This window comes from Mustela putorius, unplaced genomic scaffold (genome assembly GCF_011764305.1).
Source record: "Mustela putorius furo isolate JIRA1106 unplaced genomic scaffold, ASM1176430v1.1 tig00003962_pilon_pilon_pilon, whole genome shotgun sequence".
Classification (NCBI taxonomy): Eukaryota; Metazoa; Chordata; class Mammalia; order Carnivora; family Mustelidae; genus Mustela; species Mustela putorius.
Genome location: NW_025422106.1, coordinates 3,194,834 through 3,221,801, shown reverse-complemented (window position 1 = coordinate 3,221,801; position 26,968 = coordinate 3,194,834). Strand labels below are relative to the sequence as shown.

Below are 26,968 nucleotides of genomic sequence, written 5' to 3'. Positions count from 1 at the left end.
AAATGACCTGCATGGGTCACCACCAAGTTCACGGTAGGGATGGGTCTAGAATGAAGGCAGTCCATCTCTTGGCTAGACAGTCTCTTGGCTATTGGTAGTCCTGGGACATAAATTACAGCCCGTTAATTCAAACCTTGTCTTTATAAAAATGTTTATCTCAAGGGAGCAGATCCTAATGGACCAGTAACAGCCACTCATTCAGTCTCCTCCAGTTTCCTCTGGAGCTTCCAGGTTCTGACAGACTTGGCTGAATGTGAAGAAAGTAGAGGTCAAAGTAAAATGGTGGTTAGAGGAAACAATGGAACCTAGGGGAATGGACCAACAGTGGACATAGTCTAGTCCTTGAGTTTCGTACCAGCTCTCCCTCCCGTGATCACTAGGTCCCTCTTGCCTTAGCAGTGGGAAGGGCATCACTTACTGAACACCTACCCTGTGCCTTCTTCTAAAAACACTTAAATCCTCACGGCCACTTTCATCAGCTCAGGGAGTAGGTCTCCTTTTGAATTAACTCACTGGGCGCAGGCCACCAGTTTAAAAGGCAAAGTGAGGAGCCAGAGCCCAAGTGCACTGGCACGCAGGCCTTCGTCTTCCCGCATCGTGGTTTTGCCCAGCAACGGCTGGCTGTGTCCCATGGAATGTCTTCCTTGCTGCGGGGTCAGCCAAGAGGGAAAGCCTTTGCACCAGAATGCTAGAGCCTTTCTATATCAAGTAGAGAAGGAAGGTGGCTGCATGAATCAGTCCGTGCAGAATTCCTAAGAGCTGGTTTCCGTACCAGATATCTGAAAATCAAGTGAGGTCTGGATTATCCAGAACTTAAGATGCCCTTTCCTTACCCAGGGATACAGTCTAGATCTGCCTGTCCTTGGAGGACATACTCCCTTCCCAGTTTGTGAAGGAGCTCCTTTGAAGCAATTGAGGCCAAAATGGCATTCCTCTCCTTGATGGCCAGACTTGGTCTCAGAAAAGGCCCTGCTACTTCTGGTTGGCCGGAGACCCATCCCTGGCCGCCCTGCTTCCACCCACGCCCTGTAACCGGAGTTTCCAGCCTCCAGACAATGCATCGAGCACTTTCTCCCTGGCAGTTTCAGACCTGGGTGAGAGGTGTGGTTGTTGAAGGATCCCAGTCTCCCTTGACACACACCCTCCCACACCCACAGGCGCTTCCTCCTTCTGCCAAAACAAACTTTATTGCACCAAAAAGAAAAAAAAAAACTTCATTTATGTACAGTCAGATATAAAGACATCTCTTTTGACTCCTGTGCATATATTTCCTCAACTCAAGATTAGGGCATAAAAGTCAGGCTGGTATGCCAGACATGCTCTGCCCACGGCAGGGCCAAGGAGAGGATTGTCACTTGAAAGTGGGAACACTTAAATGGATGACAGACAACCACTGGACCAACAGGCCAAGGGCCTTCTGCTAAGCCCTGTACTTGCTCTGGGAATGAGGGAAATTGGCAGCGGGGTCCCTCTTTAAGTCTCCTTGTTAAGAGACCCAGCCTTAGGTATCCGAGATAAACTTCCGTTCCCCAAGCCCACTTCCTGTCCAGTTTCTTTGCTTCCTGCCCTCCCAAGCTGGACATTCTCCTTCGTGCCCAACCCCTTCCGAACTCCCCGGAAGTCCCATGACCCGCAGGCAGAAGCCTCCACAGCAGCGGGCAGGGCAGGCCCAAGTCATCCTCTCCCATACACGCGGCTGGATACTGACTGAGGCCCTGCGTCACAAGGATCACCAACACCCCACTGGGAGCCCTAACAGTAAGAATCTGTAAAGTATGGGGAGAACACACCAAAAAGGGGAAGGCTGGAGTTTCTCAGTGCCCAGTACCACAGGGCACCTAACACACATTCTTCTGAGCCAACCAGCTAAAGGATCACTGCAGCTAGATACAGACAGAGAAGCAACACAGCCAGGCAAACAGCCATCAGAGCCAGTGACAGAGCAGCTGGGAAGGACGGGAGGCAGAGAGGCAAGAGAAGCAGCGGGGCCCACAATCCCAGCCCCAGCCCCTCTGCCATTGGCGACCCTTGCTCCCCACAAGTCCCTGGGCATTGAAGTGGGAGGGAGGTTGGGGGGGTAACTAGAGGCCAGGGTGAAAATACACAAGGACAGCCAAACAGAACACAAGAGGACTAGCATCAGTCTCCCCACTGCACCCCACCCCCAGGGGAAATACCCTCATCGTGGGTAGCATTTAGGAACATCTGTAAAAGACTATTCTATGTAGTGGCTCTCGTACCCCACAAACAGCAGCTGGCTGCGTTGGGAACTTTTCAAATCAGTGATTGCGGGAACAAAATCAGCTTCTCATGGTGCCTGTGCAGGCTCTACCAGGACCTCAGTTCCATCCCAGTCACATTTACCTTCTGTCTTAAATCTGGAAATGGGCGAGGGAATGGGGGCGGGCAGAGGAGAAAGGTGCTCAGGTGCTAGGTAAAGCTCACTGATCAGCAGCCTAGACTCCACCACTGTTCCTTCTCTTTGGTCTGTCTAGAACAGTGACTATAAATTAGGAAAAACAAAATTATGCTGGCCCATGGGAAGTATTGGGAGAAGAGGCAGGGAGGAAAAGGGCATCGGGAAGCCCTGCTTCAAGACTGCAGACAGACAGACAACCACCCAGACTGCTTAAGTGTCACAGACAGCCCCCACCCAAAGCTCCCTTCCAGATATCCCCCTCAATCATGTGGGCACGCTCCCTCTTGGAATTACAGTTTGTCTCCCGCCTCCCCGAGGATCTGGCCCCGCCGAGAGGTGTGTCAGCCGCTTGTGTTTGCCAGAGGCCCTCACCCTGGGTGCTCCTGCGTCGGTACCTTGGCCCCTGCTATGGGATGAACACAGCCCCGGATGCTCGAGAGCCAGGGAGGTCAGGTCAGGAACAGCCTCCCCACTCCCACACCCTGGGATCCGAGCTGGCTTGGTTCTTGCCATCTTGCAGGATGACGTCACGTTTGGAGGGAGATACACAGTGCCTCTCCATCCCTGGGGTGGGGGGGAAGGGACGTTGCTGGGACCCTTGAGTGGGGGGAGGGGAGAAGGGAGCAGGGTCTAAACCCTCAGGCTCCCGTGCAGGTCTGTCTCTGTCCCAGACGAACTGCTATCAGAGTCCATTTCGGCGTTCTCATTATGGAGCCTCTCCAGCACTTTCTGACGAATCAGTCCCAGGCGCATCAAGAGGGACTGGTAGTCAAAGTGGCCACGCTTCTCTCCAAAAGGGTCCTGTGGGGGAAAGGAGACAAGCAGGATGGAAGATTCGAGTCTGGAGGGCTCACCCTAGAAAGCAGCTTCGGGCCCATGTTGGACGCATGGTCAACTTCCGAGTCATGGGGGCAGAGGGTAGAGCGCTCGATCCCAACAGCAGACAGCGCACCCTCTGCTTAGAAATATTACGGCACATTAACCGCCACCCAGACAGGTCTGGCTTGGGACAACATTCAAACGTTTTTGTTCCCTGAAAGCAAGCCACTATGCAGAAGAGGGTTACAGGAAAGGGGAGACAGGCAAGAAACAGAAACTCAAGACCAGAACTGTGACCATTATGTGTGCCTGTGTTCGCAATTAACTTCATAAAAACCATACAAAGGGAAGTATCATTTTTCTTTTCCTATAATTCAAAAGGGGAAATCTGCTTTTCCAACATCACAGGCAAGTCTGGAACTCAGGAGTTGGGACTTCCAGATAAGCACCCGTCCACTCTTCTGGAGAGACCTGTCAACACCTCCCTGTCCACTTTGTACGCATCACTCCAGGGCTGCCCAGCCTTGATCTTAGTCCCTGTCATTCTACACCGAACATCTCCGTAAGTTTTCTAGAAAGGGGTTAAGTGTCCTTAAAACCTCAAATATAACCAGGGTGGGAGCAGAGAGTCTAAACACAAGGAACGTAAATGCTACACAGAGAATATGGCGGCGAAGTAGTGCACGGCCAGGGTTTAGACAAGTGGAGACCTCTTGAGTCACAAAAAGGTACATGATTTTTCCCTCCCACATTCTGCTTCTCCCACATAGACTCCTTCCACACTTTTGCCCACACATCACCCTCATGATCGGGGACCAGTGAACAGAAGTCACAGTCACTGTGACTGTAGCCCACACTTTCTGCTTCTCAGGGTTACGTTCCCCACAGGCTGAACTCCACACTTACTCTGGAGCCGTCATTTTTCAAATCTTCCTTTTTTCATCCTTGGCTCCATTTCCACCCACTTCCCTCCTCCCCAGACGCTGCTCTTCCCTTTCCTTCTCTCATCACGAGTTATTTTTCCTCCACAGAGTGAATATTGGAAATGCTTTTGAATGCCAGCAGTGAGAATTCCTGATGGGGCACAAAGCATGGCAGGCATCACCTACAATGGACTCTGAAAAAGGGGTCGGGAACAAGTTAATGCTGATCTGGCCTTGCCCTTTAAGGTTTTTTTGTTTTATATTTTAATTATTTATTTTTAAAAAGTAATCTCTACCCCCAACATGGGACTCAAACTTCCAACCCTGGGATCAACAGTCACACTGGCTTTCCCGACGGAGCCAGCCAGGCGCCCCTGCCCTTTGAGTTTTAACTGGGCAGATGGGTGGGAAAGCCTTGAAGGAAAAAAACAGGGCAACTACCATTTCTGAGCAGCAGCTGAGGAAGGAAGACATTTACTCCTACTGCTGCTGGTGCGGCCTGGGTGGGGGAAGCAGCTCAGGAAGAGCTGGAGAGAACTTTAAGTGGCCTCAGTCATTCATCCAAGTCAGCACGAACCTAAGCAAAACCACAGGTAATGATCCAAAAGACCAAGGAACCAGTCCTTACAGGTTGGTTGGTGAGGTGTCTCACCCTCTTACCAACCAGGTCTTTTATATTGGAGCATGTTAACAATTTGGTTTCATAAGAATCTTTTTTTGTTTTTTTTGTTTTGTTTTGTTGGGCTCCATGCCCAACATGGGGCTCAAACTCACGACCTTGAGATCAAGAGTCACATACTCTACCGACTGAGCCAGCCAGATGCCCCAAGAATCTCCTCTTTAGAGGAAGCTTAAATCCTGCTTTCCAACTGGAAGTGGAAGCACATTTCTCCAATGGAGGCCAGAAGTAAACAAATGCTTACTGTCTTCGTAACAGGAGTCTTTCAACATGTAAGAGCACATACCCAACATTTCCCTAGCCTCAATCTCTGAGCACCCCTCTGAGCCAGGGACTGGACTCAGTAGAGAACTCACCCTTATCATCACTAGGAGTCTGAGAGGGCTGAATGTTCATGGTTTGAAAAGACTGTAAGAAGGGGAGGCATTCCAGGCTAGAAAGCAGGATGGTTCAGACTCTACCCATGAGCATCTAGTTGATGGCAAGACTGACAGGCAACTCCACAGCAATTAGGCAGGGCGGTCTCCTCCCTGGGCCACAGCAACTTAAATGACAAGTTCCTGTCGGCTCTGACTTCTCTGAGAGCTGCAGATGCTATCCTTGGGGAGGGATTTTATGGAGTCTGCCGTGCGGCCTCTGGAGTTGGTGGCAGGGGCTGTGTTACCTGCATTGTCTGGCCTTGAAGGTGCAGGCGATCTTTGCAAGCCACCTCATAGAAGTCGTAATACTCCAGGAAGGACTTCTCCATCACCCCTCTGGAAAACAAGCAGAGAAGCCTGAGCTAGGAACGTGGTGGGGAAGGAATTATCCCTTCACCATCTAACCTTACTGCCAATTAGAGTTCCCAAGCCCAGATTTGGCATCTCACAAAGACCTTCCTTTAAAAAAAAAAAAAATTTTTGAGAGAGAGAACATGAGGGCCAGAGGGAGACAGGATCTCAAGCAGACTCTGTGCTGACTGCAGAGCCCGACGCAAGGCTCGATCTTACGACCTGAGCTGAAACCAAGAGTCAGATGCTCTACTGACTGGGCCACTCAGGCGCCCCCTCACAAAGATCTTTCAATGGAAAAAGAAAGCTGACAACCCAAGACTGCTCTTATACCTCAGGGATTATTAAAGGAGGGTGACTGTTAATATTGATCATTTGAATCCCAACTTCAACTCATGCCTCAATCTCGTGTTTTCCATAGGCCATCCCTTATCCCAACTCTTACTCAAAATTCTTCCAGAAGTTTCTTTCAGTAACTCCGACCTTATTCATCTAGTTTGAACATTTATGAGTAAACTCCAACACTGAGAAGTGGATTCATTATGAAGGGCTCTACGCCTCATTTGGTTATAGAACAAGTAAAGCTCTTCACTAGGTCCCGGCCCTCAGCAAACTGGAGGCTACGGCCATGTCGTTCCCATTGGTCTTGGCACTCTCCTAGAACAGAGCAGCTTGCTCAACTTTCTCTTGAGTGATCCTTAGACAGTACTCTTTGAAAACGGGAACCAAAGCTTTATGTTTTTCTGTATCTCCCCTGGTGCCCAATAGTGGATTTTGCCCCAAAGGTTCTCAGAGCTAAGCCTCCCAACAGCAAAACCAAAGTGCCAAGTGTGCGCTCTTGGCATACACCTACCGTAAGGGCTCAGGGCAGGGACACTTTCCTTCCATCATGTCACAGACTGCCACTCTGATGGTCTCATGCCGGATACATTCATTGTAATTTTTGCTGTCTCCTGGATGTCTCTCCTGTAATGTAACAGACACCAGAGTGCCCAAGTACAAATTTAGGCAAAGAGAAAAGTCAACAGGAGGAGACGTCGGGATTAACGTGGGGTGGGGCGCGTGAACCAAGTAAACAAACCTAAAAGATAGCTTTCCAACTACGGCAGATCCATGAAGAGCAACTGAGTTTCTCTTTCTGAGATCATTCACCTCCCCCCATGTGTGCCAACACCCATCCTCTGTTACAGGTCACCCGGCCTGTAGGCAGCAAACTAGACCCATCAGATTCCTAAGGCTGAAATGAGAGGCCTCTGAGGTAAAGACTGAATGGGAAAGAACCAAATGTTAAGAATGGTGATGGGACCAAAGGGTAAACGTGACATTAAGAGTTTCAGTAAAGGGCGCCTGGGTGGCTCAGTGGGTTGGGCCGCTGCCTTCGGCTCAGGTCGTGATCTCAGGGTCCTGGGATCGAGTCCCGCATCGGGCTCTCTGCTCAGCAGGGAGCCTGCTTCCTCCTCTCTCTCTCTCTGCCTGCCTCTCTGCCTACTTGTGATCTCTCTCTGTCAGATAAATAAATAAAATCTTTAAAAAAAAAAAAAAAAAAAAAAAAAAAGAGTTTCAGTAAAAACCCCTGTAAATATCTGGATGCTTTCCGGCTAACTCCTTTTTATGTCTGCAGGATTCCGCCATCACTGAAATCAACTACTACGAACCTATTGGAAGTAGAACCTGAAGTTTCCAAAAGAAAACTCCAATACTGACTGAGAAAGCCGATATGAATGTGTGGGTAGAGACAGAAGGGAGCACAGTCTCCCATCCTTTTTTTTTTTTTTAAAGATTTTATTTATTTATTTGACAGACAGAGATTACAAGTAGGCAAAAGAGGCAGGCAGGGAGAGAGAGGAGGAAGCAGGCTCTCTGCGGAGCCGAGAGCCCGATGTGGGGCTCGATCCCAGGACCCTGGGATCATGACCCGAGCCGAAGGCAGAGGCTTTAACCCACTGAGCCACCCAGGCACCCCATCTCCAGTCCTTTTAACTCTTCCTCTACTCCGCAATGGTCCCCCTACCACCAACCTGACAACCAGAACCTTGGCCTCTGATTAAAACACATCATGAGCAGGAAAGACATATATACCCTCACTCTCCTACCATGGTTTCCAAAATGCACCATAACGGGCTCACAGGGGTGCCATGGGATACGTTCAACTTTTTTAGGAAAAGCATAGTATTCACCACCTGTCAGTCAGCACGCCAACTACTAGCTTGAGCTCAGTGGGTCAGGTTGGACATGAAACTGCATTATTTTCCTTTCGATGACACGTGATGTCTGTGAAGCTGGACTGTCAATCACTACTTTGGTAAACAGCAAGCAGCATATGAAAACAGTGGGGAAGAGAAATGAGGGTGGTGATTCGACCAGGCTCCACGATCTTCGAAGTTGTGTGGTGCCCAACAAGTGTATCCTTCCTGACATTAAGACATTTCAGTTATTTAAGAAAGAAGTGAGTTGTCCGGATGTTAACCGCTAAGAAACAAACAGCTGGCCACTTCCTTCTGCCTGGGGGGCTATGAAAAAGGGCACCCAGGGACCTGCGGCTGTGGACCAGTAACGTTTGGGAGAATAAAAGTCATAGTTCCTGAATTTCCAAACAAAGGAGAGACCTTCAAATCAGCTCCCTGGTTGGCCAACGAGGCCCTTTTCCATTTCTACCTAATCCTAAAATCAAATACACTATTTGTTTGGAAAGGAGATTTTGGGACTAACTTCTATTCCCTCTTAAAGAGTATTTCCTATTGTTCAGGTCTATGAATGAACCGTCAATGTTAGCATTACTTCAAATATTTTAAAAATTAGTTAAACTGTTCTAGTCACCTAAATAGAATCTTTGGGGATTATGATGGGAACTCTTCCCCTGTACTTCAGAGTAATCCTGGAAGGCATTCTGGAACAGTGGAAAAACTCTTGGCTCCAGGGCAAATATTGGGTTCTACCATTATCTATGTATCTTTGCGAAAGTTATTAACCTGTCCATGTCACCAATATCTCATTTGAAAATGGGGATAACATTTACCCCAAGTGAGTATTCTCTGCAACCGAAGTGGGGCTCAAACTCACGACCCCAAGGTCAAGAGCTGCCTGCTCTTCTGACTAACCTGGCCAGGCGCCCCTACCTCAAGTTAGTGTGAAAGTTAAATGAGATAATATATATATACACAAAAATTTGGCAGCGGCTGGCACATAGCATACCCCTGGAAAACGCAATTTTCCTCTCCCTTCTCTCTGGCAGCGCTGACTGCAATGTTCTTGCCCCACTAACTAATAAATGACCAGGTCCTCTGGCTCTTCAGGTAACAGGATTCTGTAACTCCGGAAAAACACCCGGCTGAACAGGAGTCACTCCAGGAAGTACCTTAAGGGGACTTTGGGAGAATGGACACATAGAGAAGAACCCACCAGTTGCAACAGCCCCCAAAAGCAGGCTTAGAATTAATTTCCAGAGGACTCCACTGATTCCCACCTTGTAGATTAATCTAAGTCAAATGGAAATAACCGAACAGTATTGTAAGTTACAAGGAAAAAAAAGACATTTTTAAGGAGCACACATACCAGCTCCTTTTTTCTCCTATGGTGACATTAAACAAACAAACAAACAAGACCCTTAAGCACACCTCTCAGAGCTCTTCAAACTCAGTACTCCATTTCCCAGCTGCCCCTCTCCCCCCACTGCCTTACCTGCTCAAAGCCAGGCTCATTGTGATAGGGGTTCTCAGTCATTAGGGACTGGATGGAGATCAGCACGGAGGAGATGCTCTGGGCTGGGCTCCAGGCGGGGCCAGTCCACGTACTGGAAAACACAGCAGACAGAGGGAAGAGGGTGAGGCCGAGAGCGATGGTGAAGGCCACCACAGAAACACTAGTACACCAGCACCCTGGGGCCTGGCAGCACCCGCATCAGTGAGTTAAACCAAACATTTCTCTTTCACTATTAATGCTCTGGAATTCCCCAGCCTGTCTCACCCTCATTCACCAGAAATCAATCAACTATCTAATCCTCTTATCAAGTGGGACAACAGAAAAGAGGGTAAAGCAAGCCCTGTGACTTTGAAGTGATTTTCATCCGACTAGGAAATAAACAGTAGCCAGGGAAGGTTCCAATCATCAAAATGGAAGAGAAAAGGTATGAAAACAGTACCAAACGCAGCCTAAGTGTTAACCTCTGTAAATCCTAAATCCGGAAGGTGGTGAAGGAGTTAGTGAGGAGACAGAAGCTGAGCACAGAGGGGCAGGGAGCCTGAATACAGCCATCTGGTTCAAGGCCATGTAGCAGGGCTGATGACCAGGGATCCTGCCCTGTATCAGCCCGCAGAGTGTCAGACTCTCTGAAGACTACAGGACTCTGCCAAAGGACAGGAAGGGAGTAGGGTCAGACCCAAGGAGGGTCTGAAATAATATATGGAAGCCATCCCGAATAAAACATAAGCACCAGAATTGCTCCTCTCTTCCATCAACCTGACCAGATCCTGGGAGGAGGAACACGACTTGGACAACAATGGCGTTTTTTAGCTCAATTCACTGAAGAGGTGGCACCTGATCTGGAAGCTGAACACAACCTAAGCCAGGACTGGCTTGCTCAAGTTCACTGGCCAATTCCCTTTCCCTGCTACGCTTGAGGAAAGCCCAATTAAGCAAGCTCATCATCATCATCATCATTGTCAAGGCTCGCTCTTCCGAGCCTCTCAGCCTGCTCCCCTTAGCTCTACTCCTCCAGGAAAGCCAGACCCTGCGCTAAGACTTCCGCTAAGACTTCACCTATTTGAGAGGCAAGCCAATAGGGTAAATTTTCGTTATGTTTCTTTCGTCAGTAAGGCAGTCCCAATCTTTTTTTCTACGTAGGGAGGAAAGGACTGAGGCTGACAGAGGGAACAGTCGACTAAGAACACATGGGAATTTTCTACCCTGTGATTCCTCGTGGTCAAGATTCAAGTTCAGGGTAGCTTCTCCTTTTCTACCCAACAGGCTTCGGCCATTTGTACCCCACCATCTTACTTCCCCTGGTTCCACTGTGAGCTGAGGTTCGTTCAGAGTTGTTTCCTACTGGCCTAATGGGGAACCTGAACAAAAACCCTGTCTCGAACAGATGTCATACAGAAATAACCACCGAGTATCCTCACCACCTTGGGCTATGTATACCCCTGTCCTACCCGCAGAGACAGATACCCTAACAACATAAAGGACCTCTTGAAGGACAACCTCCTGTGAAGGACTTCCTCACTGCCACCATCACAGAACATACCCCTGGATCAGAGAGATTAAAAAAATCAATAAAAGAAGCTGCGCCTCAGGTTGGGTCAGCTGCCTACCCCCTCCCCCACCCCTCCCCCACGACCCCACACTTGGGAAACACACTAGACAAGAAAGAAAACGCACCCCCAGTTTGGGCGACTTTCCCAACTTCACCCTGCACTTATTCTCTGCCCCAGGGGAAACTCAGATCACACGAACAAGACAGATCCAGAAAACATCAGCAGACGGTTCCATTCTGAATTTGTAACACCCCTAGGCAATTAAAAGGGAACCAATGAGAACCGCATTAAGCAAAAATCTCAGCAGTGCCCAGAAAACAAAATGCACTTGAAACTCGTGTTTCTCATCTGATGTGATTTCCAACCTTAGACATTTTTCATTCAGATGTTAGAATATCATATCATCCTCATCACCACCACCGCCTCCAAAGCCACTCATTGAGAGACTCAGAAACAAGACACCCACAATCGTACATGGCACAGATCTGCAGCCTTTCTCAACCCGTTCGGGAGAGAATCAAGCCCCGATGCCCTAAAGAAGTGGTTCTCAAGCTGGAGCGTGCGCCCCAATCACCCGGAGGGCCTGGAGGACACAGACTGTGGAACCCGACCCCTGGAGTTTCTGACACAGGAGGCCGGGGTTGGAACCCCAGAGTCCGCAGGGCTGCAAGCGCCCGGGTGCTGGTGCAGCTCAGGGAGAAGCACTTCGCTAAGGCAGCCATCGTAGGTCATAAATGAACTTCTCTCTTTGGCGCCTAGAATGATACTTGTCGTGTACCATCCTGAGGAGAATTGAGGTGACAGTCCCTCCAATCATTTTCTGTGTTCTGTGGTTCAGATGAGGAACCCCAGTTGATAAAGGCTGGCCTAGAGCAATTATTTGCTAACGAACTTGGCCACTTAGAAGAGTCTCCTCTTACCCTAGAATACTCAAGCAGACTTTCCCATTGCGGTAGAAGTTGGGGTTAAACCTCACTGTGTTATTGCCCGTTGTCATCAGTTTGACCCGAGGCGGGTGGATGGGATAGTCGGGCGGACACCGAAACACGAACAGGAAGAAACCCCCTTCATAAGGGGTGTCAAATGGGCCTGTGATCAATGCATGAATCTGCAAAATAAAACCCCATCTCAAAATTGTGAGGTGATGTCCCATCCCAACCCCGCCTGGCTTCCACGTGCTCCCCACACCAGAAGCAGGCCCTTCGGCTGGCATCTGTATTCCATGCCCTCACCGTGCAGGAGGAGCAGCCGGGACTCACTCGCACTGATACACAGGTTTGGAACTTAAGAAACCCCATTCTGGTGGAGTGGCATCTGACTCGGGGGCTACATTCTACAGTTCGAGCCTAAGGTGAAAAGTGAATCCGATCCAAGATGACCCTTGAGTGTCCCTTAGAACTCCCCGGCAGCAGGGTTTTTGTTTAGACTTCCCTCATCAGTGCCGTATGTGACAAGTCTAGATGGCACACCACTGCACACATTAAAATATGCACCTGTAAAATATTATCCTAGCACGTTTAATTTTCAGAAACGAGTATCTATTTTTACCGAGGAAATGGGTAAAACACGTGTGTGATGCGACCCCACCCTCCACTTATGTGGCTGAAAGGGGAGGTAAGTTGAATGGAAAAGAGCCCAGGGACTGGCGGCCACAGCACCGGGGCCAGTAAGGGCGCAGAGCTGAGGCTGTGATGCCTAGGGGGTCTGCTGCCTCCAAAGAGGATCAAACCTACTGTGGATGATGCGGCTCAGGCTGTATCCAACTTGTGCCAAAGATGGAAAGAAAAATGGGGAAAACTCGGGGTCCATTTGGAGCCCTTCAACCAACCTCAGAAATTTCCCCAATACTGTTGGTTAATTTAAGAAGAAAACAGATCGGTAGCATTTAGAACAGAATGCTAAACTCTTTCCTCCAGCCACGATTACTGAACAAACTTTCCCTTCCTGAAAGGAGGAAAACCTGAACAAACTCTGTTATATTTCTTCTCCTACAAAGGCTGCTAGGCATTTAAGGTCTGCTCAGAATTTAAACAGCAAGACGAAAAAGGACCTGCAATGCAATGCCTCAGGCCCTACTTTGCCCTGGTGGCACCGCGGATTATCTTCTAGCCCTCAGTCCTTTGGAATAGCAAGCTCAAATAGCATCAATAGGACATCAATTCTGGGACCCCGGGGAACTAGCATTATTAACACTGATACTTGACTGAGGACAAGATGTCCCAGGAAAAACATTTCCAACCACATAAAAAGAAAAAAAAAAAATCAATTGACAGGGAAACCTATTTGAAACAAAACAGAAATACCAACAACACAATGTCTGAACTTTTACTCTAAGAAATTTGAAACTATGGAGAGGTTTCATTTAAACTATACTAGATTTAGGAAATCTGATTTCTTCCCGTCAGTTTAAGTGAAGGTAGAGCGTTTAAATGAGGGTAGAGCACTCAATGACAGAGAGGCCTGAGTATCTAAGTCAGAGGAATTTCAGCCTCTCTGTGTTTGAGTGGTGAGGACAAAACAGGAATGGTCTCTGGGGTGGAAAGGATATTCAAAAGCAACCAGTGAGGATAGGAGCCTAAACAAGCCCATTTGAGTATAAACTCTGTTCATTCAGGTCGGCCCCATCCCCAATCTTCTCTGCATGTGATTTACAGCATCATACTTAAGAGTCAAGAGTGACAGGATGAGAGAAAAATTGGGATGAAACGAATGACTATGCCATCTATCAGCCCAACTGGTGCATTTCTGAGAGTGAAAGAGTACCCTAATAATAGTTAAGCTGGGACAAGTGGCATAAACTGGGATTTTCCAAGTCAACCGGAACTACTGACACCTGAGTCAAAGACACCTGTTCAAGGCTCTGCTCCACCTCACTGTGTGACCTTGGGAAAGCCACTTATTCTCTTGGGATCTTGATTTATTCATTTATGTAGTCAGAGATGTGAGCTGGATAATCTTTTAGGCTCTTCCAACTTTCTGGGCCCAACTTCCCAACAGCCCCCAACCCCCTCCAAGTTACATACCTTAGTCATGTCAACAGTATCAGGTACGACGAACATTCCTGGAGGAGGCTCCTTATAAATGGACATGATATCCCTGTATAACACCAAGAGGAGGTGGGGAAGGGAGTGAGGGAGAGGAGGAAAAAGGGGAATCCCTTGAGTAGGACAGCTGGTGGCACCTCAATGAGGCCAGGGTTTGAGAAAGTGGTGCTTGGTACCACAAATGTGCACACTGTCTTGTTGGCTGAGAAATCTCAGCTGAGTACTTGTCAGGCAAGCAGAGAGCAAATTATTATCAAAAAGGCATTGTTTCCTCAGGCGGAGGGGGGAAAAATCAGAGATCCCAATGGCATCAGATGTCACCCTGGAAAAGCCACATCCCATTTACTCTCTCTTCCTCCCACAGGCAATTCATTCACTCCCCACCTCCGAGACTCCCAGGTACTATGACTGAATGCTAAACGAAGACTGTTCAGAACTGGGAAAACATAATCAATTCCATCAAAAAAGTGAATCCCGTAGACAGTGGACCGTTGTTGGCACAGGGATTCTATATAACAAGTGAGCTAGCAAGGAGCAATCATGGTCTTCCTGCCCAGGGTACCAACAGGGTAGAGATCTCTTCAGACTGCAGAGGGTACCCTCTGAAATCGCTGGGACTCACATCTGAAAGATGACATGCACTGGCTACTACAGAGAGAGGATCTGTAGGTTGTCGTGCACAATCTAGAATGCATCCGTTGTGAGCGCGGGTCTAAGGGACATTCTAGGTGGGAAGATGCTTGGTAGGGTACATAGGGATGTAAAGTGCACACAAGTGAGAGAGCAGAGGAAAGAAGTATTGGCAGAACTCAAAGGTCAAAGTCAGGACTGGCAGACTGAAGGGGATGGAGGACAGGAGTAGAAGGGAGTGCTGAGATTCTGAAGTTAGAGGTGGCGACCCTGCTGGACCCTAACAGAGCTGGTGTCTGTGTCAGGCACTGGGCCAGGTACTTTACACACAATGTGCTGTTTAATGGTTATTACAACCTTGAAAGATAAGCAGAGACATCTGAAGGGACTTGGAGCGTGGTGGTGGGGGGCGGTGAGATTACCTAGGTGAGTATGGCTGCAGTGGAGGGGCACAGGGAGAGGTAGAGACCGGTCATCAGGAAACAGGTTTCAGAATTAATAGCGGTCAAAAAGCATTACTTTTTCCCTATGCAATAGGTACTACGCTAAGCATTTTTGCAGAAACATTATCTATTAAATGATAGGATCCAAGATCAGTCACCCAAGAAATAAGCACAGAAAGGACTTGGGCCTTTGTTCCTCTATCTGAATTAGGTATATTTGCTTCAGAAAAGTAAACCAGACGACGGAGAAAAAATACAAGAAAGTCCTGAGTGGGATAATACAAGCCAGAGTGAGACTGGGGGAAAAAGCCTGCATTCCCGGAACAGGTGTGAGAGTGGCGAGCGTTGGGGTTCTGGAGAAGTGGTTCAAGGGGAGACTGCGGGTATGTGAGGGAAACGATCTAGACTTGGGGAGTCGGTTTGAGGACATGGGGAATAAAAAGAAAGGCTGGTCTCGACTGTGAAGCCACGAAAACCAAGCTCTACGTGTGTTACAAACGGGGCTCAGGAGGCTACGACGCGGGGCTTGGGGGGGGGGCGATGGGTGGGGCCTCCGGGCAGCATCTAGCAGGGCTGGGGTGGGGAAGGGGGGGAGAGAGGCGGCGCGGAAGGCGGGAGGGGGTGTTGCTGAAGCGCGAAAGGGTCGGGTTTCGGGCGGGAGGTATGGGGGAGGGTGTCCGGCACCGAGACGGAGGGCTCAAGGGAGGTAGCCGAGGGGCGGGGTCGGACCTGGGCACGCGAGGAGGGCTTTGGTGCGTGTGGAGCTGCGGGTGGGGGGAGAGGGGACTTGGATCGCGACGCTTCGGGCTGGCAAGACGTGGGCCTTGGAGCTGGGCCGCCGCGAGGGAAGCGCGGAGGCAGCGGGCGGAGGGGGGGGTGTAGTGGGAGAGGGGGGGCGGGGAAGGTCGAGCCCCGGAGCTCGGGGCTGGGGGAGGAAAAACCCCGGCTCACCGCTTGATCCGAAGTAGACACTGCGGCGCGGTTCGTTCGCCGTCCCAGTCGGAGCTGAGTGTGGGGTCCCAGTGGCTAAGCAGCGCGGCCCCGTGGGCAGCGGCCGAGGGCGGGAGCCCGGGCAGCGGAGCCAGGCCGCTCCCCGGCCCCCCGGCCCCGCCCGCAGCCGCCGCCGCCGCCCACACATCCGGCAGGAAAGGCGGCCCGAACCCGCTGCCGCTAACGCCAACAACACCGGCGACGCCGCTCGCCCCGGGGCCCGCCGCCCCGGCGCCCGCCGTCGCCGTAGCCGTCGCCGCCTCCTCAGTTGGACTCTCCGCCATCGCTGCTTCGCTTCCGGGACTGCTCGGCAGCACGTCCGCCGACCAGAGCGGCCGCTGCTCCCTACCGCTCCCGCACCACCGAGAGCCGGGCCAGAGTGTCCCCACCCTCCGCTTCCACAGCCCGGGCGGCGCTGGCTCCGCCCACCCCCGCCCGACCAGCGAGAGGCGTTCTGCAAGAGCGTCCACCCACGGTCCTCCAGGGCGAGAGGGGGTGGGAACTGGAGCCCAGGGCCGGCGTTGGCCCTCGCTTTGCGGGAGGAGGCTCTGAAGCGTGCGGAGTCGCCGAGGTGCGGCTGAGAGCCCAGTGACGTGCAATATTTAATTTTCAAGTGTGGCAGGGAGAGGAAGGAAGGAAGAGACCCTCCTCGGTCCTGTCCATGGGCCAGGAGAGGGGATAGAGCTTCCTTGGGGAAGGTTCTGAATAGATGAGTCGACTTGCTCAGGGCTCTTTGCTGTCTGAAAACCTCTAATTTATCCTTGCTTCCCGCACCGTCACCCACGGAGGGCAGGCTGCCATTGCCCCCTTCCTGCAACAGAACCAAAAGGAAGGAATCAGAACCGGCGAGCGAAAAACTACCTCGTTTTAGAGTTTATTCAGTATACATTTATGAAGGGGCTAGTAAATGCCAAGCACTGTTGCTAGGCGTTGCCATAGGGATAATGAAACAGACCTAGAGAAGCTCGGTAAAAGGAAGAAAATCAGGCCTCCTGACTCCAAGCTCAGTCTTTTTTCTTCCCACAAGTCCTCGAATATACAGGAATCAAGGGGCTGTGAGTTTAAATCCTGGGAGGATTCCTCAGGGCTTTCCTGGGATTTGTAAGGTGAAATAGCATACTATGGACTAAGAAACACAGAAGCCTTCTAAAATAGACTTTCTCTTTTCTTTTTAGCAACAACACAGGCTCATAATCTTGTCCGGAAACTCTTGCCCAGACGCATTTCAGAATTGAAAGTAACACTCCCAGTAAGGTCTGGGGGCACCTCCCAGTAACCAAACTGATATTTCGACAGCAAAATGTATGGATATTCTTACTAATTTAGGGTACACGTGTGAATATCCATAGTACGTCAAACAAATAACCTCCCTCTGTGTTTTATTTGGCTGCCCATCTGGTTTTTAGGAAAAAGTACACTTTTCACTGTTTCCTGAATTTTCCAATAAGGGACCATAGACTTGAGTGGATAATAGCCAGCACTTACTGAGACTAAAAATTTGTTTCTGGGGTGCCTGGGTGGCTCATTGAGCATCTGCCTTTGGCTCAGGTAGTGATCCCGGGGTCCTGGGATCTAGCCCAGCATCGGGCTCTCTGCTCAGTGGGAAGCCTGCTTCTCCCTTGCCACTTCCCCTACTTCTGTTCCCTCTCTTGCTGTCTGTCCAATAAATAAATAAAATCTTTAAAGAAATAAAAAATAAAAATTTTGTTTCTCTAGCTGACATTTACTGAGTGCTTAATATGTGCCAAGCATTTTGTATACTTTGTCTTATTTGTTCCTTTCAACAGCCCTATGAAGTAAGTACTATTATTAGTCCGTTCTGACAGATGGAGAAACAGAGGCTTACGGAGATTCGGTCACTTAACCAGGGTCACACTGAGAGCAAGCAACAGATTTGGGGCTGTAAGCCCAATCTGTCTGACTCCAGAGAAAACGTTGTTTTTTTTTTTTTTTTTTAAAGATTTTATTTATTTATTTGACAGAGAGAGAGAGCAAGCACAGGCAGACAGAGTGGCAGGCAGAGTCAGAGGGAGAAGCAGGCTCCCTGCCGAGCAAGGAGCCCGATGCGGGACTCGATCCCAAGATGCTGGGATCATGACCTGAGCCGAAGGCAGCTGCTCAACCAACTGAGCCACCCAGGAGTCCCTCCAGAGAAAACGTTTTAACTGCTGTGTGATACTGTCACAGCCTGGACCTCTCCCACATTGACTGAATTTTACTTCATGTGGTCCTTTGTTACCTGTTGCTCCCAACCGCTACCCCACAACACACACACACACACACACACACACACGCACACACACACTCGCTCTCTTGGGGCTCTCAAGCATGTACTGTCTGTGAACCCAACAGGGGGCCTGGTATAGCTTAGGTACTTAACATGAAGTGAAATGAATCAACACAATGTTTTATACAGATTTCATGTTTTGTTGGTTTAGCATTTTACCACTCCATAGTCATAAGGATACCAGAATATCTATGAAAGGATACACAAAAAACTGGTAACAGTGGTTGCCTCCAGATGGTTTGATCACTGACAAGGTGGGCCAAGGTGTGTGTATGGATGGGTACCTTTTTAATATTGTACTGTGTATCTATTGACTATTCAGACTAAGTTTTATTCATTTTTAAAGGATTCTGGAATTTTGTTTGGTTATTATTCATTTAGTAAGGTGGTCAAAGTCAACTCACTGATATCCTTACAAAGAAAAACACTACTCCATCCCTCCTCCATGATTCTAGTCTGCAGAGGCCCAGAGATGGCCCCGGGGGCAAGAGGATTCCTGCATAGGGTTCTTTCCTTACTACAGGACTATTGTTTTCAGTGGACAGAAAACATCTTGGATCCAGAAGAGTTTCCAGTTTTTAATCTGTACCACTTACAAATAGCCTGTTTGAGACTATTTCTGCATCCACAGAATGGTGCTAATTCTTACCTCTTAGGGTTTTTCTGAGGATTAAGTGTGACAGTTCTACAAGCGTTTTGTAGAGTGTCAAGCACTGTCTGAACAATGGGCATCCCACTTGCCCATGTATGGTCTCTCCTCCAGGCCTTTACTCAAACTTTTTCTCCCTGGAATACTCTTTCCCTCTACTCTGCCAGGGGAAATCCTAGTTATTGAAACACTGAGCCTCTATTTCTTTTTTTTTTTTTTTTTTTTTATTTTTTTAAAAGATTTTATTTATTAATTTGACAGAGAGAAATCACAAGTAGACAGAGAGGCAGCCAGAGAGAGAGAGAGAGAGGGAAGCAGGCTCTCTGTATTTCTCATCAGTAATATTGGTAAAATGATAGTAGCTATAAAGAAGAGCGAACGTGGGGCGCCTGGGTGGCTCAGTTGGTTAAGCGGCCAGCTCTTGATTTCAGCTCAGGTAATGATCTTGGGGTCCTGGGATTGAGTCCCACGTCAGGTTCCATGCTCAGCGGGAAGTCTGCTTTAGCATTCTCTCTCCCTCTTCTCTGTCCCTCCCCCCAACTCACACCCTCTCTCTCTAAAGTAAATAAATGACTCTTTAAAAAAAGAGAGAGATAATGTGATAACTAATGTGCACAATACCTGCTCAGAGTAAATGTTCAATAATTATTAACTCTTACTATTCTGACTCATCTTTAATGCAGGCTGAAATACCACTTTCTCTCCCATGATTTGCACCTCCGGGTGTATTCTTATTGTTACTATTTATTAGTCATTTAGAATTACTCTGTCCTCGAGTGATTCATACCTTTATTGCAGCACATACTACTTTTTACTTTTCTGGTTTGGTTACCCTGTCTAGCTACTACGTGTGACATACTCGAGGGCAGAAAACATGGAGCACCATCTTGTATCTCCACGAACTGACATCCAGTGAATGCTGCAGACATGGCAAACAGAGCGGAAATGAGAACAGGGCAGCGAGTTGCCCTTCCCCTGGCCATGGGTCTCTAGAATTTCAGCCCCTCCTCCTGCTCAGATATGCCTGTTTTTCTTTTCAAAAGGCTGGGCCAGGCTTGCACAAGGAATCTGCAAGTCAAGGCCCGAAGGGCCTTAGAGCATGGCAGCTGCTTAAAGGACCAACTCGCCACCTTCTAAGGGAGCTCCAGGTAACTCTAAGCCAGGGAAGAGGAAAGGCCAAGGAGAGGCTAGCAGCAGAGTGTTAGAAGCTGGAATTGCTCAGTCCAGTGTTTACTGACTTTTTCTGGCTGCTTTTCTGGCAGCTTGGCTAGAGGGCAAGAGTGTGCCTTCTGGAGCCTCTCCCATGTCTTCTGGGGATGGATGACACAACTAAGCTGTCTTCCTACAGGAATTTGGATCCAAGCCTCTCTCCTCCACAGCGTCGGACTTCCCTGCGTCTAGCCGTCTCTTAGTGTGATAAAGTTTGGTAACACCTTGCTCATAGCAACTAGACAAATGTCCTCCCCCAAGGACAGAGGCCAGCAAGTGTCACAGAGTCCAGGTCACTGATATGCCTCAACTCTAAGAGGAGAAATCGTGAAGATCTTTCTCCCCTTCCCCAAAGTTCTATGTCCCTCAGGAGCAGTCCTTCCCCCACATAAGGCCCAGTCTTTTGTCCTGGGCTCAATGCCAGGGATAGATGAATTCCCATCCAGGTCATAAAACCTGGACTAAAATTAAAAATCAGAGCTTGGACTGGGAGTTTGTGGCTTCTGATTACAAGTGATAATAGCTATATTAAAGAACTTTTTTTTTTAAATATTAAATAACTTTTTAAAAAAGATTCAATTTTTCTAAAGTAATCTCCATACCCTAAGTGGGGCTCAAACTCAAAACCCTGAGGGGCGCCTGGGTGGCCCAGTGGGTTAAAGCCTCTGCCTTTGGCTCGGGTCATAGTCCCAGGGTCCTGGGATGGAGCCCCGCATCGGGCTCTCTGCTCGGCGGGGAGCCTGCATCCCCCACACACATACCGCCTGCCTCTCTGTCTGCCCCTCTGCCTACTTGTGATCTCTGTCTGTCGAATGAATTAATAAAATCTTAAATAAAACAAAACAAAACAAAACAAAAAAACCTCACAACCCCGAGATCAAGTTGCATGCTCTCCCAACTGAGCCAGCCAGGTACCCTCTTAAAAAATTTAGGAATACAGGTGTTATTACATCTCTCTAAATACATGGAATGCTACATGTATCTCATTAACACTGCAATGCATATGTTACATGTATTATCATTATTTGCATACATTTACCTGTATTATCTTATTGTCCCCACCACTGTGAATTGTTCTTATCCCCATTTTAAAGGTGAGGAATCGAATCTCAGGGGAATTACCCAGTTGAGAAGTGGCAGGGATGTGTTTGCATTCCCCTCTATGTTCTTTGCTACCATGCTGAGCTCTTCTGGAATAGGTACTAATTGTTTTTGGTCACTGCCTCTGGAGTATAATGAAAACAGCGGATCCTCACGGAAGAATCATACACCTCTGTAAGTATTTTGCATTAAGCAAGATGGTTCCCCCCTAAAGACCCTAAAGAATCGCAATGGTGACTAACTAGCCTTGTTGGGGTGGGGCAGCATTCTCCCCTCACTCTCTAGGGTTCTCTAGGCCAACTACATTCCCAAACTTGCTGATTTGGATTTGTAAGTCCAGCAACTCCAAGGCTGTTTGGAGCTCACGATCAAGGGAAATCCTTGCCAGCCCCTTGGCCAAAAATTAGGTTCCTGGAGCTTCACAGGAAATCAAGAGAATCACCTTCCCTGGAGGCTGCTCCTTGATTTACCATTAGAGTGACCCGGCAAGGATGCCGGCCTGACATCCCAAAGGGTTACTACATTCCATTTTTTTAACATTACCAGTTTAATCCATTGCTCCCTTGGGGATACCTCAGTTGCCAGTTCAACCTGAGTTCCATTCTTTCTCTTTGGCCCTATGATTCCTGGGCTCTGCTTCAGCTTCTAAAGATTTTTTTTTTTTTTTTGACAGAGAGAGATCGCAAGTAGGCAGAGAGAGAGAGAGGAGGAAGCAGGCTCCCTGCTGAGCAGAGAGCCCGTTCGGGACTCGATCCCAGGACCCTGAGATCACGACCTGAGCCGAAGGCAGCGGCTTAACCCACTGAGCCACCCAGGCGCCCCTCTGCTTCAGCTTCTAATAGTAGCTTGTTGGGGACAACCTTAAGAATTACTTAAAGAGGACAAGCAGCAGATTATGGGAGATGAGTAGTTTTAAACTGGGAGTGATTTTGCCCCCAATCAGGAGACATTTGGGTGTTTAACTGGTTGTCACAACTTGGGGGTGTGGAGGCCAGGGATGCTGCCTACCACCACACAATGCACATTATCTGGCCCCAGATGTGCCAAGGCTGAAAAATCCTGTGATATGAGACCATGATTGTTGAATGAATGTCAGATGGACTTGGGACTGCTGCTGATGTGCTGTGTGCTACCGGGCATGTCAGTGAACTTGGGTAAAGCTTAGGTGAGTCAGCACAGTGATAAGAACACAGGTTCTGGAGTTTGAATTCCAGCTTTACTAATCAGCTGTGTGACCTTCATAGGTCACCTCACCTCTCTGAGCCTTTTTCCTTGACTGTAAAAATGACCTCATAGGGATGTTGGAAGCCATTCACAGAAAATGCTTTGCACTGCACCTGACCCCCAAGAGCTCTTGTGTTAGCTGAGGTTATTACCCCACTGGCTTCCTTGCTCTCCTTCACCTATAGCACATAGTTTTGTATCCACATATTCAATGTGGGACACTGTTCAAGGTTTCCACTCTTAATGCCCCCAACTACTTAAAGACAGGATCTTAGATTTCCCTGCCTTCCCCAAGACTATTAGGAGGATGCTTAGCACTTAAATACTTGCAGACTTTCCTTAGTTGCATGGAAATTGTATCCATTCTTCTTAATTCACATTTTTTGGTGTTTCAACCCTCTTTGCTAGCTAACCTTCAGCTGGATAGGAATATTCTTGGTTTCGCCATTTCGCAGAAGTTTTGAAAGGGAGGTATAAGGCTTTCACAAAATGGGTCCCTACTTCTACCCCTTTTGAGACCATCCAATTTGAGACAGATCATTGTTAACCAGCACCTTTGTGTTTATTTTGTTACGGTTAGCTCATGCTGGGGCTTAGAGAAGCAGTGGTTGTGCGTAGACCAGCTGAGCGTTCTCTTCCCTGGGTTATCAGTCACGCTTTAGCCAAGCTGGGGAAGCCTGCTGGGCCAAGACTGAAACCACAAGGAAGATGCTGTGCAAGGCTCTCTAAACAATTTACTGGTTGGTTCAACCAAAAAAACCCCTCACCCCTTTTTTTCCCTAGCAAGGCTAAGACTATAAATTCTCCAAGAACAGGAACTGTACCTCATCTGCTTATTCTAGAATGTTTAGACACTCTAAGAAAAAGTGTCTTTCATTCTTTCATCTAAGAATGAAAGTGAAACTTACAAGTGGGACTAAAGGCAGGCAGATGGAGGCCCGCCTCCATTTCCAATCAGCTACATCACTTCTCTGGGACTGTTTCCCTATCGGTGCCACCCTGCTTGTGGGGCCGTCACAAAAACAGATGGGACAGCACAGCAATTAACGGGTTAGGCTGGCCTGAGGTGGAATCCCCAGTTCTTCCACTGCCCAACTCTTGTGATGTTGGACAAGTTATTTTGCTGCCCCAAGGCTTGGTCTCTTCATTTGTAAAACAGGTATAAACCGTTTGTTGAAATAACTAATTAGGGGCGCCTGGGTGGCTCAGAGGGTTAAAGCCTTTGCCTTCTGCCCAGGTCATGATCCCAGGGTCCTGGGATCGAGCCCCGCATTGGGCTCTCTGCTCAGTGCAGAGCCTGCTTCTCTCTCTCCCTGCCTGCCTCTCTGCCTACTTGTGTTCTCTGTCAAATAAATAAATAAAATCTTAAAAAAAAAAAAAAGAAATACCTAATTAAAACTGAACTTGGTGCAAATTAGGCCCCTCAAGAATGACACATTATTATTTTATTAAATTCAAACGGAAAAAACCCACCAATTATCATTACTTGGAGAAATCCATGCTCCCTCTGAGAAGTAAAGGGAACCCTCCATGTTCTCAGGTCATGGCAGTGCCACTTCTCAGCCCTGAAGATTTGCAAACCACGAACGGATGACCCATTCCCACTTCCCTTGTCCCAGCTTTCCACCAAGACCCTCCATAGGGGCAAAGGACAGAGGCACAGGCATATGGGTTTAGAGAAACGTTGTGTTTAATGGTAAAGCTGAGCACACTCCAGCACCGGCATGGCCTGAAGTCGAAGCAGCAGGGGCGGGTAGGTGACCCTCACGGAACCTCACATGGCGAAGAGGATGAGGAAGGCGACCATCAAACAGAAGAGCCCCATGGCCTCAGACAGGGCAAAGCCCAGAATGGCATAGGAGAAGAGCTGCTGCTTGAGAGACGGGTTCCTGCCAGGGACAGAGATCGATGCCAGCCAGGGGAGAGGAAGGGGTGAGGGCATGGGCGGTGAAGGACATAGGAAGAGTGGGCCAATGGCGGGGGGGTGGGGTAGGCTGCTGAAACTGGGAGAGGACCTAACCTATATATATCCTGGGGATTTAGACAGGTAAGCAGAGTACCGACATGGTAAGTTTAATACAGCCAGGTTGGAGACATATCTAAATACTGATTCAGAGATCACTGGAGAAAACAGGAGGTCGATGGAATCAACTCCGAGCTAGCGGGAGCTCCTGCTGAGGCTTCTCCCAAATGGGGTGGAATTTATGGTAGGAGATGCTCTAGGCCACCCCCAAACTTACCTGGCATAGCCAATGATCAAGCTGCCAAACACTGTTCCAATGCCAGCCCCTGAACCAGCCACACCAACTGTGGCAGCCCCAGCGCCAATAAACTTGGCTGCTGTATCAATGTCCCGGGAGACAACACTGGTCTGGAACTCCCGTCGGGCCACCTGGAGCGGGGAGTTGCTGCTATAGGATGGCTGGGAGGCAAGCAGGGAAGGAGAGGTAGTGAGGCACAGGACAGGTTGCTGACTCCCATACCCTCACTCAACCCACCTGGGCTCTGAAACTGTTGGCAAATTGCCTGGTAGGAAGAGAATGCTCAAGACTGCAGAGCATGCTGGGAATCAGTCCTCAGGCCCATTTCCCGATAGGGCCAGGGAAATTTTGTAGGTTAGGGAAACTTCATTTTTGCAAACTTCTCACCTACAACGTTCACCTTAGGGTACTTAGAGCTAAGAGCTATTAAAGTACCACAGATTCTCTAATTGTCCTCCCACTCTGGATTACAAGGTCCCTATCTTGAAGAACCCCTCGCTGGGGAAATAAATTTTTAAGATTTTTATTTTTAAGTAATCTCTACACCCGATGTAGGGCTCGAGCTTACAACTCCGTGATCAAGAGTTGCACGTTCTACCGATTAAGCCAGGCAGGTGCCCCTGGGGAAATTTACAGGAGGGCCCACAGTCCTTTACCTGTTTAGCTGGGATGTCTGGCCTACTCAAGAGGGAGGCAGACACAGGCCTGATTAGATCCCTGGTACAACAGCGAATCTGTCAAATCAGAAAGATACATTCCTCCAAATCAAGCAAGGGAAACAGGAAAACCTAGATGCTGAAATTGTGTCAAAAATGACAAGATTATAAACAGAAAAAGCGCCCAATGTGTTTCAAGGTCAATTAATGCATTCCTGTTTCTACCAGACAGGCCTACACCAGAGACAGCTGTCCAAGACCCAGGTGCAGTTAGCAGTGGCAACTTTCCCATTTAAACCCAGGTACCAAAGTTCATTTCTACGGGCACAGCCCTGATCACTATCCCAGAAGGGAAGAAACCACACTAACATCAAACTAGGGACAGGGAGGGTTTGCACCCGGATGACCCAAAGAATCAGAAGGGGGAAATCTTATTTTGTTAGAGTGTACTCACTGTTACACACCCCGTATGGACTGGGTCAAGAAGCCTGGTGAGGCTCCTCGAACCACCAGCTAAGCAGAGCCTCCCTGCAACGGAGCTTTCTTGAAACATGCCGACAAAATGCAGTGGTTCTCAAACATGGCTGAACACTGGAATCACCTGCAGAGTTCTGGCCAAGCTTGACTGACTGCTTCAGTGGGCTGTCTGGCTACCGCCAAGCCAGCCTGGGTGTCAAGATTATCTCCAGACTCTGACCACGCTCCAAAGCCAAGAAAGCTTGGTTTACAGGTCTAAATAAACAGGGGTTAACTGCATCACTACACCCTCCCCCCCAAAAGGCCAACAACATCTGGATGCCAAGCTTCTCTCAGGTCATTCATTACATGTCGACAGGTCCCACATCTGTCACTACAGATCACCCCGGAGCCGCAGCTTACCAGAGCCGGAGAAATGAGTAGTGCCCCGGTGGTCTGCATTTTCTCAGTCTGCAGAGGAAAAAATAAAGATTCATTCACAGCCCAGTCGTCTGCGTACAGCGGCGACCTTCGGTCGTCCCCTTCACCCCGTCCGTCCTCCCTCCCTGGACCACCACGTTCTTCCTTGCACCGTGCCCCAGCTGAGGAGGGCATTAGAGGTCAGAGGGACAGCGCGAAAGGGTCTGCAAAGGAAGGTCACGGGGATCTTCAGTAGAGGAAGGAGGGCCCAAACCCCAATAAGAAAACGTTGCTAAAGAGGGTGGTCTCCAGGGAAGACTTTTGGAGGCAGATACTGGGTCGGTGCCCGGCAGAGTGCTGCCCATGTTACACAGCTGTTCTCGGCCCGCCTCAGTGGGGATAGTTAATCGCTCGTTACCGTTGGTAATTAACATTAATTGTTAAGGATATAGGCAACCATCGCTTCTCCCGACCCGGGGGACAAATGCCCCTTCACACAGCCCAGCCCACGCCCCTGCCCATCGCTGCCTTCCGACCCCGAGTCACCTGCACTCCCACTGCCCCGCTGTCCCTACACCGACCACAGCGTTTGCCCCGCTCAAGGTGACTGACTCACCTCCCGGCTTTAGCTCTAGGTCTCAGCACTCAGCTCCCCCACCCACGTGTCCCGGTGTCCCCCCAGTCTCATTGGTCGCAATCCTCCCGCATCCTCATTGGCTAACATCCTCAAGTCCTCCTT

The 26,968-nt window shown here is 49.0% G+C and overlaps 2 protein-coding genes across 3 annotated transcripts; both read right to left on the bottom strand.

Moving 5' to 3' along the window:
* Positions 1-1,168: 1,168 nt before the first annotated feature.
* On the bottom strand, positions 1,169-24,810 carry UBE2Z (ubiquitin conjugating enzyme E2 Z). Its single transcript, XM_045070293.1, has 8 exons — positions 24,677-24,810; positions 15,928-16,777; positions 13,883-13,955; positions 11,780-11,967; positions 9,289-9,400; positions 6,464-6,576; positions 5,505-5,595; positions 1,169-3,220 (listed from the first exon to the last, which is right to left on the bottom strand). Exons 2-8 carry the CDS (start codon positions 16,248-16,250, stop codon positions 3,050-3,052), a joined length of 1,071 nt encoding a protein of 356 aa, XP_044926228.1. The 5' UTR covers positions 16,251-16,777; positions 24,677-24,810; the 3' UTR covers positions 1,169-3,049.
* On the bottom strand, positions 24,109-26,968 carry ATP5MC1 (ATP synthase membrane subunit c locus 1). Of its 2 annotated transcripts, none has more exons than XM_004764758.3 (5): positions 26,846-26,968; positions 26,233-26,280; positions 25,354-25,431; positions 24,677-24,858; positions 24,109-24,325 (listed from the first exon to the last, which is right to left on the bottom strand). In XM_004764758.3, the coding sequence occupies exons 2-5, from the start codon at positions 26,269-26,271 to the stop codon at positions 24,211-24,213; spliced, it is 414 nt and encodes a 137-aa protein (XP_004764815.1). In that variant the 5' UTR covers positions 26,272-26,280; positions 26,846-26,968; the 3' UTR covers positions 24,109-24,210. The 2 variants fall into 2 exon arrangements, with proteins under 2 accessions (XP_004764815.1, XP_004764814.1); XM_004764757.3 differs by having other exon boundaries at positions 26,776-26,880.

Bases quoted from the DNA above. Each gene is read 5' to 3' on its own strand.
- UBE2Z (XM_045070293.1), bottom strand. From the start codon at position 16,250: ATGGCGGAGAGTCCAACTGAGGAGGCGGCGACGGCTACGGCGACGGCG. The intron at 11,968-13,882 runs GTATGTAACTTG...TTTATTTTGCAG, and splicing joins ATACTGTTGACATGACTAAG to ATTCATGCATTGATCACAGG. The intron at 3,221-5,504 runs GTAACACAGCCC...TTTCCCCCACAG, and splicing joins TTCAAGGCCAGACAATGCAG to GACCCTTTTGGAGAGAAGCG.
- ATP5MC1 (XM_004764758.3), bottom strand. From the start codon at position 26,271: ATGCAGACCACCGGGGCACTACTCATTTCTCCGGCTCTG. The intron at 25,432-26,232 runs GTAAGCTGCGGC...CTGATTTGACAG, and splicing joins TACTCATTTCTCCGGCTCTG to ATTCGCTGTTGTACCAGGGA. The intron at 24,859-25,353 runs GTAAAGGACTGT...CTTGCCTCCCAG, and splicing joins CAGACATCCCAGCTAAACAG to CCATCCTATAGCAGCAACTC.